The following is a 16,752-nucleotide window of genomic DNA, read 5'->3' on the forward strand; positions in this document are numbered from 1 at the left end:
TCATCTAGAATCATTGCTCCTATGTATTTGTTTCATTAAGGTATGAACCAAACAAATGACCAGTGTTGTGTACAACTCAACATGAAGACCAATCTGTGTTATTGAACTTATTTATTAACATATTTTATTGCATATGTAATTTTTCCTAGTGTAAGTGCAAACCCATCAAACTGCGCATATGTTTCAGTACCCACATGGATATGTACACACATTTTTCTTCCATTAATTAAGTAGCAGCACATAAACCTAAAATGTCATTAAATATGCAAGATAATATTTGTGCGTGGTTCATGGTTATACAGTATCTTTAGCCGTAAGTGGAAAAGGAGAGCTACAATACAGTTAAACAAGAAGCATAATTTTATGGCGTTACAAAGCAAAGAGGTAACTAGTATCAATTTTGTTAAATTCCTCGGGATTTTAATATGACAACTAAGCGTCAGTATTGCTCTCAAAGCATCCAAGGCTTTGCTGTGTTTATATGTGTGTGTGTGCACATCCCTCAGCCTCCAAAGAGGAAGCGGAGCCTTATGTCCTAAGTAGAAAACATGGCTGCAAGTCTCTGTGCCAGCTGGCTCATGTCTCCTGGTGAAGTGAGGTGTGACAATAAATACAGCCTCTTTCATTTACAGCTAAGGAAGCCAAAGTAAATACAGTCAGTAAACCTACTGCTGTGTTTAATTTAAGAACAGTCTTCATACCTGTGATATGTGATAGACATTCATTGTTAAAGTACAATGGTCATTGCACTGTGCATCTGGTCATCATCTACAAAAATCAATATAAACTCTAATCCTACTACAATATACACTGCAATTCTGAATATAAGCAATGGAGGTATCTACAGTAATAAAACTATTGCATAAACAGTGATTGTCACAAATCTAAATTTTGGTGTGTGAATGTTATTGGAGGTACTGTTGTTACTTCACCACTCATCTACCGTTAGTTCTCAAGTGAGAAATCTGTGATGGAGTGAATATATTTCATGTTTCTATCATAATTTTGCAGGTACCTTTTATTTTTAAATACATGTGTTGTCTGTGTAGCACCCTTTAGAGGCTAAAAATGTTGTGTCTAGTTGTCTTTAGATAATACACATACAAACACACATTGTACTCTACAAAACCAACATAAAGGCCCTTCCCTGAACAGTGTTGATTGAATAAAGTGCAGATTGTTGCAGGAAAGCTGGGATCAAGCTACGTGTGGAGGCTTTTGTTCAACCAATTAAGGTTATAAAGATCAAAGTTGTCTGGGTTATCATGGGACATTTAAATAAAAATGACATGATTCGATATGGGATAGCCAGGGAATGGCAGTGACTACTAGTTTGCTGATGCTGATGTGTCCAATGCATTACATGAATTGCATTGCAGTGAAAGACAACTCATTCTGCATATAGGAAATCTCATAGGAACTTGTATGTAGTGGTGGTGGTAGTATCTCCAAAACAGTTCAATACACCTCCAGAGTCCGCCATGACACCCCTGATATCACAGCTGTTAATGAAAAGGTGATTGAAATGCCTACAAGCTACAGTACGACTAGTAGGGACTAAACAAGTTGACCATCTCTACAGACATAAATGTTGTGTTGTCTGGTTCAGACATAAACTGCAGACATATCTTTCACATAAGGTTATCAGAGGTCAGAGTGACACGTATTAAGATCAGACTATGTTCAGGATTGTCACAAATCTAAAAGAGTTGTAAAATTGTGCCACAGGAAGACTTAATAGACCATAATGATTGGAGATGAAACTGCACCTCCAGCATGGCTCTTATTCAACATCTTCATTACAAGTCCTTCCCCTTGAAGGCATTCAGGTTGAAAGCAGTGTCCATGAACCTCCTTAGCTCATTCAGATGAGTGGACTTGTTCCCTGTCGCAGGTGCAGCTGCAGGGTCCCGTCCAACGTACCTGGAAGAAATAAAACACTGATAGTCTGTCACCAGGGACACGGTTCAAATCCCTCACCAGATTCTTTTAGCGATTTTCCTCCGTCATGAGCAAATCAAGCAAGACCCCTTACCATACAGGTTTCTTGTTGGCCACCACTGTGGAGAAACGTGGACGGACGTAATCGTAGTAACCCATGTTTTTGTGCTCCTCCTGACACCACACCAGCTCAGCATTGGCATATTTCTCCGCCTCTGCTCTGACTAGATCGAACGGGAACGGAGAGATCTGCGGGGGAAGGTGAAGAATAAGTGAAAGGAAAGGTGAGAAAACTGCATTTCAAAATCCACAGGGAACAACATGCTCAGTCAAGAGAGGGTTTTAAACACCTGTTCAAGTCTGATGATGGCGACATCTTTCTCCAGGTTTAGTTGTTTCCTCTCTCTGGCCAGTTCATAGTAGACTTTGCCGGTGCAGAAGATCACCCTCTTCACTTGGCCTGGGCTTTGACTTGCAGGACTCTGATCAGGAATCAGCCTCTTGAATTTAGTGCCTGCAGAGACCAGGTACGGTAGATTTGCAAGAGCTGTACACCAACATTTGAGACACATTTTATGTCAGATTGAGTAAGCTTCACCTTTGGCGAGGTCATCAAAACTGGACCTTGCATCCGGGAGCCTCAGTAGAGATTTGGGAGTGAAAATAATCAACTGTGGAAGAAAAAAAGGAAAAAGTTTCTGTGACAGACATAAAAAACCCAGATTGATTCTGTCATCCGTATCTCTATTGTGCGCCTTGGAAAAAACTCCAGAGATGAAAGTTTTTATCTCTTTTCACGCTAATTTATTGCCGCCATGTAGCATGCAACATCAGCATTGGGAAAACAAAACATTTCTTTAACAATCAAATAAATAAAACCCTTTGTGCTCAGTCGACCAAGTCCAGAATTTCAGAGTTTTTTCATAAAAAACAAACAATATGATCCCCTGTTGGCCCTCTCACTAATTTGCTCAGGAAGTAATTTTCTCATGCTTGGCAAAGCATTGCATTTACGTGCGACAGGGGATCAGTTAAGACATTCACTGTGGCTGAAAACTGAGAGACTGAAAAAAGAGCTGTGCACATTAAAAAAAAGAGAAATGCTTTACATTCCACAACTTTATACCTAAACTAGCACTACTTTAGTGATTCAAAGTACTGAATAAGAACATACAAAACCATACAGTATTGTATCATAACAGTGATATTGATATACCGTATGTACAGTATCTACAGCAAGGAATAAATACTAAGGCTGAGGTTTACATGAATAATGGTGTCAAATTGACAACTACTATTTATTTTTCAAGAACTAGGGACTTTTGAATTTGGATTCAATCTGTGCTAAATCTCATCATTACACGACAAACCGGTGCTAAGCAAGACACAGATAAGACAGAGTAGAGTCAATGTTCCACTTTACCGGTTTTCTGAATGGCAGCAGAATCTGTCGTCTGAGCACATGACAGTAGTTAGCAGGCGTGGAGCAGTTGACTACGATCCAGTTGCAGTCATGCAGCTGCTGGACTTCAAAATCTCCACTAAACTCCTTTGTAAAAAGAAAAAACAAGACAACAAAAGAATGGGATTATAAAACTCTGACTCTGAAAACAGAAGAATGCTTAATATACGTCAAGTTATAAAGTCACAGTGTTTTTGCATATTCTGTGTTATAAACTGTTTTCTTGTCTGTATACAACATCTATTGCACGTCTGCCCGTCCTGGGTGAGGGTTCCCTCCTCTGTTTCTCCAAATTTTTCCCTGTTTAAAGGGTTTTCCTGGGAGTTTTTCCTCAGTCGATGTGAGGGTCTAAGGGCAGAGGATGTTGTTATGATGCTATGTAAAGCCCTTTGAGACAAACTGTTTGTAAAAATGGGCTATACAAATAAAATTGCCGTGCCTTGCCTTTGTTGAGGGGAAGTTTTTTCTAAGAATAGCCTAGGAGATGCAACGCTTGAATGGAATACCTCTCTCTCTCACACACACACACACACAAACACACAGGACTAAGGATGTTAATCCCTCAGTACTCTCCCACTAATAGTTTGATCAATATCCCATTTGGAGATGAATCTGGCAAGCTTCTGCTGATACAGCTGCTGTGGTTCCCGCATATGAGGCGACCCCTGGACCAGACTTCCTGCTGAATACCAACTCTTTAGAGGCCACAATGAAAAGACTTTTCAGCTCTAAAGAAATTGGCCATCATCACTTAAGTGGTCATGACATAAGCAGAGCCATTAAAACAGGAAGCTACTGGATTTGAAGTGCCGCACATAGCGGAGAGTTTCTATGATATTTGTCATTAGGTCATCACATTTCTCAAATTGGTAACCATTAGAGCCGTAATGTAACTTGAACAAGTGAACACACAGGAAAGTGATCGGGATCGTCGTTGCTCATCTGCAGAAAGCGTTCAGGTCGAGCTGATGAATGTTCTGGACCCTGAAGAAGAAGAAGACAAAGCAGGATATGTAATCACAAATAGGAAGAGGAATTTCACTGCAAGGTAAAATCCAATACTGCAGAATAATACCCTTTTCATAAGAACTATAGCCTGGTTGATCACTGTCACTTCTCACCATTCCCTCCATCCCATGTGGCAGCAGGAGGACAATACCATTGTTGCGGAACCACTTGGTCTGGCCCGAGCTGATGAACTGATCGATGATACACTGGGCCGTGTTGTTAAAGTCTCCGAACTGGGCTTCCCACAGGATCAGCGCGTTGGGGCTGGCCATGGCAAAGCCAAGCTCAAACCCTGAAATCACAGTCATCCTATAACAGATTTTGAGGGGAAAAAGGAGATCTCAAGAACACACAATGTAGGTAGGGGAGCTGCAGTCTTACCTAGCACCCCGTACTCTGATAAGGAGCTGTTGCACACAGTGTAAGGAGCCTGGTTGGCCCACAGGTGGTTCATGGGAACACAGATGCGCTTGTCCACCTCTTGGTCGTGCAGGACATGATGGCGGTGACTGCAAAACACCAGAAGAGCAGAGACAGAAAGAAGTGAAAAAGACAAAAAAAACAAAAAAAAAAACACTGTTGTGTAAGTAAATCTATGTGTGTTTACGTCCATCCATCTTTTAGAGGCCTGGGATTGAACACAGAACCACCACCATGCCAAAAAAAACTCAAATTTTAATTCATTATAAAAAACAGAGAAATGCCACATTCAACAAACTGGAACAAGTCAATAGTTTAATAGTGGTTTATGGTTTTTGCTTGATAACTTTCTTAACTGATTAAAACATTTAAATATTGTCATGGCCTCTTGTTTTAGGTCATGGTGTTGTGATTGTATATTGTGACTGATGTGTGCAAATCATTTAATCACTAGTATTATATTAGCTGGACAAAAAAGCAGTGATCCTGCCTCAGACTTTCATGTGTTGTCAATAATAGTGATGAAACAACTGCTTTTATTGATGCAAATAGATGTTTTAAGGGTTTTTAACCCACAAGATGCATGGTAATAGCAGTCACACACACACACACACTACAGCCCGTGTTTCAGCCCATGAAGGCACTCGATGAAAAGCACCCTCCTCTCTCCTGATCTTCAGCCAGCATGAGGCCCAACAAGAGTTGATGGGAGCAAAGAGCCAAGCGTTAACAAGCTCTGCCAGTCGGCTCGCTCCCAGTGCAGGAATCAGGCTTCAGATCCAGCACGATCAGACAATCACTTAAACCCCTTTAACATCACTCTAATGACGTCTACATGCACACACACACACACAAAGTGCTAGAGGTTATGTAATTGTCAGACGGAAGAACTGCAGGAAATAACCAAAATCTATTGATTATTATCTTGAATTTGATGTATTACAGTATGCCCTAGAAGACCAGATGATCATGATCTGAGTCCTTGAAATAATATCATCCATAATTATGGACTAATGAGGATACGTCATGTGCTGCCTAATTGTTTTGTTTGATCCTTGCTTCACATCTCCAGGATATACACTTTCTCTTCAAGGAATCCTTTGATGAAAGAAGAAAATCAAGAGCATCGAGCATCAATTGAGGCCACTCTCTCAATCCAAAGAGGACCCCAAAAGAAAAACCCTGACGATGAGATCTTTCCCTGGGATTGCCTCATAAACTGCACCCCGGCCTCTCTCTTCTTCCTTTGTGTTTTTTATTTCTCCACGTATATAAACACACACAAAAACACACACACTTCCTCTGCCTGGGGGCCCCATTAGTCAGGGAAAGGGGTGCGCGGAGCAGCGCATGCAACCCACCCAAACACGACAACTGAATCCATTAGTCCACCCTGCTACGTACATCATAGAAACGCAAGCAGGCCCACTCAACTGTAACATGCCAATATGCTCAGCTCCTAAGATGGGAAACAGAGTAGTGGGGGATGAAAAAAGTGTAGGTGGAGGGGAGAAAAAAGCAGTAAAGGGAGGTATAAAGTATTGCTGAAGTACAAATAGGAAGAAAGGTGATTCAAAGAGTAAAATGTGGTATAAATGCCAGGTGATATGTGGTATTTGACGGCTGTCGTTTTTTTTTCTCAGGCCAGGGAAATTACCCTACTGAACAGGACAGAGGAAGAGGAGAAGTCGTGTCAGTGGTAAATGCGAGGCAAAAGAAAAAAGCCCGTAGCCTCTGGTTAGTTAGTGTGATGTATGTCGCTGTGAGCTGGAGGCGGGTTGGGGAGGGGGGCAGTGTCACTAGAGATGGGCTGGTGGAGAAATGATAGGGGACAGATGAGACAGGCGCAGTGAAAAGGGGGAGCTGGTTTTTGTTCATGTGTCACTCGTTCCCTCCATACCATGACAACACCATGTGGGCTTCACAGGTCCCAGGAGACTGCGCTGACGTCCTCTGTCTGACAGACTCCCTGTGCCACCCACCCCACCCAACCCCAATTACTAAATTCACCATTTTTTTTTTTTTTGCTGACCATGACATAACCAGTAAATGTACCAGTTTGTTTTCAAAATAATAGATTTGATGTGATCTCAATGTCAGAGTCACTCTAATATATTGACAATTGACATTTACACAGAAACCACTTTATTAGGCACCTGTAAACTGCTCTAATCTCACAAAGATAATGTTCAGTTTTGATTGATACTGTCTGAAAAGTATTGATTATAATTATAACTATGCATGACTGAGGTTGTAGTTTAGGTTCAGCGCAACACCACAACTGACTATGTCTTCAATTACAAACATACTGTATAGTGGAAGTAACACATGTCTGACAAAGTCAGCAACAGCTGAATATTATAATATTTTTCAATGAAGAATTTGTGGCAGATCTGTTGGATTTGTTACCTAATAATGTTCCCAGAGACTGTATTTTGCATTTAAATTAAATACATGTAAAATCATTGTCACATTACATGTGAAAAAAGTCTCTGTGTGTAAATAATATTAATTTCTGACTAGAGTTCATCATTAAAGCAGAAGTAAGTGATATATTTGTGTTAATATAAGTCTTAAATAGTTATATCTTCCGACAGCAATCACTTACATAGAGTGTTTGGTCTGAAACACGGGTCTGTCAGTCACTCTGCTCTGCTCTGAGCCGAGGAGAAAACATTTATCGTATCCTACCGTTTTTATCCAATGAGGAGAGAGAACGGCATGCAGGGCTGTGTGTGCAGCCAAGGAACGCCGTGAATGTGGCGACGTAGGGACGAGGACTGTTATGGTGCGTTCAAGGAAACTCGTATTTTTCCGACCGTGAAGTTGTACCAGTTCGATCCGGTACGAGTTCACCGGTCGGAAGTTACGAGTGGCCGTTATAGTGACTTTCACCGGTAAAACAGGTCGGAAAAACATGAGTGGGTTGCCTGGAACGCTACAAAGTCGTAAGTTGTGACTTGAAGCTGTAATTTACGATTTCAAAAGCCTGCCTGGAACGCAGCATTAGCGAAAACGACCGGACCACTTACTTCTGCTTTAATGTGGACAATAGCATTGATTCGGGTCAGTGACACAAAAACACTCACACTTGATTGACGAGGGGAAAATAAATAAATTTAAAACACTGTTTACTAATAACTACAATGGAGGTTTAGGCTGTGGTGGCAGTAGGAGCTCCCATCACTGCAGACCAGGACATTTATTCAAACACTAAACAGGGCTCACAGAGGCTCAAAAAAGATTCATATAAATCCCAGTAGAGGCAACATTGAGTTTTCAGTTGTGCGGACATGGACTCACCTAAAGGTGCCCCGCTCCACATCCTGCCCACTGAGTCGCACATGGATGCCATCTTTGAGGAGGGAACCAAAGGCCATGTACTCTCCGAGAGCCCAGTCCATCTGCCGGTTCTTCACCAGGTCGGCTCGACCACGCAGGATACGAGACACACCTGGAATACACACACACAGGGAGAGAGAAAGAGAGACACATATACACACAGGGGAACAAAAACAAAACCATTACCATGACTGCCGGTCTGTCTCAGAGCTCTGTTTTATATTTTTTGTTTGTTTTTTGCATAAAGCAACCAGACTCACCTGCGTGGATCTTAAAATCTTCCAGAGGCACCGAGCTGGCTGTCTGGCCGATGTGCTGCAGAACCTCCTCCTCCAGTCCAGTGGGGACGCAGCTCATGCTCTTGGGCTCTCCCTCGGCTGTGAAGAAATCTACGAGAAGACACAGCTTCATTTTAGCAGGAACAGGAAGTACTCAGCAGACAAAAGGTGAAGGGAGAATTCACACCTGGCCAGGGGGAGTCGAGCCAGTTTCGAATGTGTAATATCTTTTCATCCTTGGAGCTGGTGTATGCCTCCTCACATATCTTGTCATATTTGGCAACTTCTTCCTGCAACAACATTGAAAAAAGCACCATATTAACTGATGCACCATTTGTTTATTTTAAATAAAGGGCTGCAGCTGAATAACCAAAACTGTGTGTAGCTGACAGAGAGAAAGAGACTGAGAAGAAGAGAGAGGGGAGTGAGAGAGCTATTAGAGGAAGAGGAAAGCCTCTACCAGCAGTAATGGTTCTGCCTTGCCATATTACAAATGGGGCTTTTGCAAGACAGGCCACACAACAGAAAACAATGTCCATCAAAAAGCCAGGAACTAACACACCACAGAGGCGCTGCAGTATTTCTCTGACATGCGGTCTAAAAGAAATAAAGCTCAGAATGGATGTTGCGATCAAAGTTTCTTTTTTGGATGAAGAAACTGAGCAATTTCATTGAATGTTGCCAGAATCGGAGGTATACTTCAACTTCATTGAGCAATATATTCTCTGTTTGAGGGATTGTGAGGCCAGGCGATTGAACTGAGTCAGTAAATTGAAAGCCAAATACAGCGGTGCTGGCACAACACATTTACCCAAAGGCTAGGGTAATAGCTAAGTTTGATTTAATGCACATACTACGGCGGATGGTGATGTCAAATAAAACAGCATACAGTAGCAGCCACCAATATACAGTATATTTAACAAGAGCAAACAGTGTTAGATCACAGACCTCAAATTCCTGCAGTGTCACCACTCCCTCAGCAATGAGCTTGTCAGAGTACTTTTTCAGCACATGCTCCTGCCGACGGATCTGTTTGTACATCAGCGGCTGGGTGAACATGGGCTCGTCCATCTCATTGTGGCCAAACCGTCTGTAGCAAACCTATCAAAAAAACACACACATGCCTTAAAATAAAAGATGGCACATCTTAGAATGCAGTTGTTATTTATTAATCCATTAAGACGTAACTCTGACTGACCAGGTCAATGACCACATCTTTGTTGAACGTGGTCTTCCACTCTGCAGCCACCCGACACACATACATGACAGCCTCGGGGTCATCGGCGTTCACGTGGAAGATGGGTGCGTTGACAACGCGAGCAACATCAGTGGGGTAGGGAGAGGAGCGGGCAACTCGAGGGTCTGTGGTGAAACCAATCTAGGAGGCAATAATAACATGTTGAAATTTATATTTACAGCCTACAATGCATGTAAAATCAAAATGAATAAGACAAAATGTCCACGGAAAAAAAAGGTTTTAACACTTTTTGTTGTTCTGAAGCACAATTTGTTTGTAATTGTTATTTAAACAGCTTTATGTAAAGCTAGTGTAGCAGTAATAACAGTTATACCAATAACTTTATCGGTATTAGCTGTTTCATGTGAGCCAATAAAAGATATGAAGTCTAGAAAATGTTACAGAAAACACTGATCTTCCCATTACCTGGTTATTGACCACCACATGGATCGTACCATGTGTCGTGTAGGAGGGGAGCTCACTTAAGTGGAAGGTCTCATACACAACCCCTTGCCCGGCAAATGCTGCATCACCGTGCATCAAGATGGACATGACCTAGAAAAATCACATCATAAAGTAATCACAATGTAGCTCCTTGAAATTAAGTCTCCAAAATATCAAAATGTCTCCACCATGGACCTGGGATAAAAGCTATCACCTTCTTTCCTTGGGTGTCTCCTCTGTAGAACTGCTCAGCTTTGGCCTTGCCCTGAACCACTGGGTCCACCGCTTCCAGGTGGGAGGGGTTTGCCATGAGTGACAGCGTGATGTCCTTGTCCGTCTCCCGGTTAATCCTCTCATGGTACATCCCAAGATGGTATTTGACATCACCTGAACCCTATACGTAAACCAAAGGGGGTTATTTAAAGCATCAGTTGTGTCCGAAACGCAGTTTTCTATATTGTCACATATTTACCACTTCCTCACCTCATCGGCCGCCTCTAACTTGGGGTCGAACTGGCAGAAGATCTGATCCAGGTCCTTACGGATCACATTAGCGAGGACATTCAGTCGACCCCTGGGAATAAAACATCAGAATCAGAAATAGGAGGATAATTGACTGCATGTATAGACCGAACTGAGAGGTGACAGGACGCTACCGATGAGGCATCCCCATGATCACACTGTCGATGCCTGCAGCACTCGATTTGTCAATGATGGTTTTCAGAGCTGGGATGAGCACTTCACAGCCCTCGAGACCAAAACGTTTCTCTGATGACCACTTCCTGGCCAAGAAGTCTTCAAATCTACAAATAAAAAAAATGATAAGAAATAACCAACATTACTTTATGATACAGTATTAATGTCTTGAACAGAAAATAATTTTAGAACATTAGGAAGATTTAGACACTCTTGCGTACAACTATTTGCATAAATCTATACTCTTCGGCATGAATAGGAACTTAGCAAATACTGATTTACTCTACTCCTACATTATCACAAAGAAATAAATAAGTCACAGGAGAGGAAATATGGAGCCAGATTACTTTCAGGAACTGCCACCAACTCCTACGATCATTTATCAAAGATGAAAATGAAGAATAGGGGTGTTCTTCTTTCCAAATATACCGGGCAAACAGGAGTTTTGTTTATGTTATGTGAGCTATAAGTAAAAGTGAAGTATCGCGCTGTCGCCAAAGTGTAAACAAGAAAATGTTTATTGACTGCTGACCGTGTGGATCTGATCAGGCGGGCGAGCAAAGTTCTCTTCTCAGCATTAGTGAACTGCAAGATCCCCGGAGTCTCAAATTTCTGACGGATCCACTGACACTGGTCCACGTTGTTGATGAACATGAACTCGACTCCGATGTGACCGCAGTAGGATGTCTAAACAAGAAGAGATTGAAAATAAGTTACGGCCTTTCCTCGTCATGATAGAAATGTCTGGGCGCAGCGCACACAGATCAAATACCTCTAGTCTGCGGATGATTTCTCTCAGAGGAAGGGTGGTGTTTCCTCCTCCAATGAAAGTGGTAGGGGGCAGCTGGAAGCTCCTGTCCAGGTCAGACTCATCAAGACCGTAGAAATCTACAGTAACACCACGTACATTTCCATCAGCTAGATCTCACACTCATTCATACATACATCACATACAACATCTTCCATGTTTAATTCACCATTCCTGTGGATTACAATAATTACAATCCATTTTTTGTGTGAAAACTCACTGTATAAGAAGAAAGCCATTAGTTTCCATGGAGAATCATTATAATGTGACTCACTTGTGCGTAAGAAAAAGCAAAGATCCAAAGCAAAGAACACCTTCGCATATCATGTGAACACAGAAAGTCACAGTAAAATGTATTGCAATGTGTTTGGTCACAAATATTTCAATATTTGTCACTAGCCTGATTGGTTAATTGGGTTACTAAAGACTTTTGATAATGGATTAATTATTCAAATTATCTATCAAACATAAATATTGTACACTGTTGGTTCCACTGAGCTGAAGGTTACTGAGTTACTGCCATCGTCTTGGACTTTGAGAGTAACTTTGGGAGTAAACAACGACTGAGCCATCAATATATAATAACGAAAAGATTAATTGATAATGAAAACAATCATTAGCTGCCATTCTAAATGAGACTGCAGTGCTCCCTCCACTCTCAGATCACGGGCCTGCAGGGAAGTGTCTGAATACATTTTCAATCTTAATCACAGATGACTGATTTGATGGCAAAAAACTGTGAAGGTGAAAATCAAAACAATAAGAACCAGTATGAGTTTGAGGCAGCCAGTGAGGCAGCAGGACCAGTGGAGATCCAGCATCAGGTCTCTGTTCTGACAGAGCCCACCTGAGAGAGCTGCTCAAGCTCAAGATGGCAGGCTACATAAGAGGAGACAGGTGCAAATCATATTAGGGACACAGCAAAGACAAAGGGGGCCAGGAATAGACTCGTGCACTATCAGCTGACCAAATAAGGGGCCAAGGAGGCCGTCATTAGCCTTCATTAAGGAACTATAGTCCTGGTAACAATACATGATGCAACGCTATGTCCTGACAGACACTGATCACTGATAACGGCAGAAACTGATGTCTCTCTCTATAACTCTCTCTCTCCTCCTTACTGGCCATTACCGTAGACTTCGATCGCTTTCTTCGGCCATTCCCCTTCTTTCGACCCTCACTCCGCTTAATGAAATGGAGAATGACAAGAGCTAGGCCTGAGATTAATGGCAGCATTAGGACAACCAACCCCTACACAGACTTGGTGGGGAACGTTAGCGGACCTTTTATACTGAAAAACCACTTAAACACTTGGGTCTGCTCAGTTACACAACCCTGGATCGGAGATGTGTGTATGATAACATGTAGAAATGCCCAAGAAAAATACACATTGGATATTCATAGTTCATATAAAAGAATATGCTTTAGATTTAAATCTTAGATTTGAATAAATTAGAAGAAATGCCTCATCATCTGCATATAAAACATACTGATTACAGTAATTCCATATATCACAAGTTAGGAGAGGGGAATACAGTATAAGAACCATACACATCTTATTTAAAAGTCTACAGTATATTAACATATATAATATTATTAGATCTGCAGTTAGATGCAACCTTCAATCTCTGGTCAATAATCTAAAAAAAAGTTCTACTTTGATTTGAATTCCTTTTAAATGTGTTTCATGTAGCTGAAGTTTATGAAACTACATCAGTAAATGAAAAACTATGTTAACGTGATTGGCACTATTGCCTCTAAACAAGAAGGTTTAGGGTTTGATTCCCAGTTCTGGGTGGAGTGTCCCTGCATTTGTGTGTGGGATCTCTCCACCTTTCTCCCACAGTCCACAGACATGCACAGTAGGCAGACTGGACACTCTGAATTGCCCATAGGTGTGAATGTAAATGACTGTGTTGCTCATCTCTAATATGTCGGCCCTGTAATAGACCGGCAATCTGTCCAGGGTGTACACCACCCTCACCCTATGTCAGCTGGGATTGGCTAAAGCCAATGGATGGATGGATGGATGGATGGATGGATGGATGGATGGATGGATGGATGGATGGATGGATGGATGGATGGATGGATGGATGGATGGATGGATGGATGGATGGATGGATGGATGGATGGATGGATGGATGGATGGATGGATGGATGTCATGGTTGTGAGCCTCACCTAATTTATCAATGGTTGTGATCAGGTCAGAGGGAACGAAGGAGTCCAGGTCAGCCTCCAGGATTCCCAGCGGGTCTAACTGGGCAACGTGGTGACCGCGAATCTACAGGAGGGATGGGAAAACTTAGAGATCTTGGCCAGGTAAAAAATAAGAGAGTGACTAGCAGGAGAGAACAAGAGGCAGTTTGGCAGAGGGTCCTGCTGCCAGCATGATGCTGAGTATGAACAGCCGGAGAATAAGCTAATACTCAGTTATAGGTCAACCTCTCTGAGGAAAGAGCCCCATGGGAGTGCTTTTATGTGTATGCGTACACACACACACACACACACACACACACACACACACACACACACACACACACACACACACACACACACACACACACACACACACACACACACACACACACGTTCCCACCAGGATCTCAGCAAGCTGGGAATAAAAGTGACGCTTTTGCCAAAAGACAGAATTTAATAAATCCCTCGGATAGTTCCTCGAATTAATTTGAGGGCGAGGGGAATGTTACCACCTGTTTTGTTTAAGTAGTCTCTTTGATATTTCCATTTTCAAAAAGCAGCCAGGGTAAGTAGGTTAGACTTAATCTACCAATTTGCATAACCTCATGCAGTGACAAACAAATCGTGCATTCCTTTTAATACAAGGACACACACAGTATAAACAGCTTCCCATTGCCAGTTGCATCTGTTTTGGCGAGTCGAGCCGACTTCATCTGATGCATTTTTCACTGACACAAGCAAACACACGTTGGAGATACTAATAGTCAGCCAGTTGTGGCTCAAGGCAGATGACATCTTAATTCTTATTCTTAATGCCTATGAGACATGTGATCTGTCTCTTCATTTGTAAATAACATTAATCCACATTAAGCCAAAAGCTGATGCGTGTACAGTGTGTATGTGTGTGTGTGCCCCTCACAGCTGGGTGTGGAGTACCTGGTAGGCTCTAATGAGAGTGTGTACAGCCAGGTGGTCCTCCACCACTTTCTCTGTCATGTCTGGTGAGTGGGACAGCACTCGGCCCTGGAGCAGAGCGGAGGGGCGTCTCTCGCCCGCCTCGCCAGACGGACTGGACGCCTGCATGTTACGGAAGAACGCATCCCAGGACTAGAAGACACAGAAAGACGGATCCAGCATAGGGGAAACAGGAACATGGAGCAACTGCTTTGTGACTAATAAAGAAGTACATCAGCGTGTGAACTGTGTTTTAATGTTTTCCTGTCTTACCGTCACAATGTAGACAGGAAGGAAGAAAGGCCGTGGGGTGGGGGGGTTGGTGGGGGTATGACATGTCTGTGAAAGGCTACGATGGAGTCTGGGATATTTGCAACTACAGTACATTTACATGACTCAGGCAAGTGAACTACCAGCACACTCTAGTGTGCATACACTGTGTCCTCAGGGCACAGAGTTATGCTGAACTGTGTTATAAGACCAAACAAACTGTAATGCATCTGGTTCCTGAGTCGCCTGCACTTCTCCATTCATGGGCAAATAAATATGAAATATCTAATAATATTACTCTCAGCTGTCAGTGACTGGTATTGAGATGAAAGGCACATGTTGCACACAGATACCTCGTGGACGTTTTTATGATCCTCCAGCCAGGCAAAGTACATCTCCTCCATGTAGCTGGGGCTGCTGGTCATTGCTGAGGGGACCGGTGCAGCCCCGGAGGAGCAGCCTCTCCTGGGATCAACCCAGCGCCTGGCCGGGCCTCCTCCTCCTCCTCCTCCTACAGACCCTCGCAGCCACTGGCTCCCCCCGGTACGCCCACCCCTCAGCACACCCGCTAACGCCCGGAACTGACTCATGGCTGCAGAAACACAGAAATCAACAAACATTTTTTATTTAAGAAAAAAAAAAAAAAGAGCGCGTACTAATGGTTTGACGTCAGTTTTATCACAAAGCATCATCATCTGAATGGGAAGTTTCTGAATGTCACATCTCTGCTGCACAAACTGATTGTAGGTTACGCACAGATTATAATTGCGCATACAGTATGAAATGGCTTTAAAGAAGCACCGAAGCTGCGTAATATCCGAGGTAAAAAAAACAAAAAAACATTACATGACTGATAATGACAGCTATGTAACGGCCTGTGAGTCGGTTTGAGCACAAAGTCGCTCCAGCTGCAAAAACAAAGCGCGTAACGGGCGATCAGTCCAACCCAGTACTATATGACCGTGCTGGTGTGGGACTGCAGCACGAGGAGCTACAACCCGCTGCCTCACCTTCTCCTGTAGGACGGTCGGCTTCAGTACTGCTTTCTTCGGGACACTAACGCCGACATCAATGCCAAAACATTGCCTACAGTTCACTCTAGGTCTGCCACGGTTTCTCTGGACCTCTAATCCCTCAACGTCAACACAAATCCTCATAATCTCCCCCTCGTCTCTGACATTGCGGCATCACGGGAAATAAAAAATAAAAAGGGACGGTGGCTTAAGGAACCAAAAAAAAAAAATACTGTCATCTTTGTTTTATTTGCACAAATTGCACATTTACCTTAGACTGGCTCTGCTATCATCGCTGAGGGGGGTGCAGGTGAAGTAGGGCAGGTATCAGTTAAGGTGACACAGATCCCAGAGCAGCGGCAGCTACGTTTGACACGCCCCCCTGCTCCCCCCCCTCCTCCTCCTCCTCTCCAGTGTGTCAGGTGGTGCTGCACCCAAAGGTGCCACTGGTAACAGTCAAACACAAGGGACCTCCAGACAGGAAAACAACCCACAAAATTCATTGTTTCCGGATAAGACTTTTCTTTCTTTTCTTTTCTTTTTTTTTTACTTTACACAAACAAAAACCATCAGTTAATTATTAATTAGGAATCAGTTAATTATCCTGCAGGGTTGTGGTGTTTTGTTTTACTTACTTTAATCCTGTCACTTCAAATCTATGAGCCCTGGCACACACTCATTT

General features: G+C 42.7%; 1 protein-coding gene across 2 annotated transcripts; it reads right to left on the reverse strand.

The window, feature by feature from the left end:
- Positions 1–144: 144 nt before the first annotated feature.
- Positions 145–16,458, reverse strand: ogdhl (oxoglutarate dehydrogenase L). 2 transcript variants are annotated; one of them, XM_083987627.1, is made up of 23 exons: positions 16,342–16,458; positions 15,411–15,649; positions 14,770–14,940; positions 13,816–13,918; positions 11,601–11,716; positions 11,361–11,515; positions 10,789–10,935; positions 10,616–10,706; positions 10,347–10,526; positions 10,115–10,243; positions 9,650–9,829; positions 9,400–9,552; positions 8,639–8,741; positions 8,434–8,562; positions 8,135–8,285; positions 4,793–4,920; positions 4,525–4,703; positions 4,316–4,387; positions 3,365–3,490; positions 2,540–2,612; positions 2,292–2,455; positions 2,036–2,190; positions 145–1,923 (listed from the first exon to the last, which is right to left on the reverse strand). In XM_083987627.1, exons 2-23 carry the CDS (start codon positions 15,645–15,647, stop codon positions 1,800–1,802), a joined length of 3,066 nt encoding a protein of 1,021 aa, XP_083843753.1. In that variant the 5' UTR covers positions 15,648–15,649; positions 16,342–16,458; the 3' UTR covers positions 145–1,799. The 2 variants fall into 2 exon arrangements, with proteins under 2 accessions (XP_083843753.1, XP_083843754.1); XM_083987628.1 differs by lacking the exons at positions 145–1,923; positions 2,036–2,190; positions 2,292–2,455; positions 2,540–2,612 and having other exon boundaries at positions 4,479–4,703.
- Between the last annotated feature and the right edge of the window lie 294 nt (positions 16,459–16,752).

This window comes from Trachurus trachurus (genome assembly GCF_905171665.1).
Source record: "Trachurus trachurus genome assembly, chromosome: 15".
In the NCBI taxonomy this organism is placed as follows: Eukaryota; Metazoa; Chordata; class Actinopteri; order Carangiformes; family Carangidae; genus Trachurus; species Trachurus trachurus.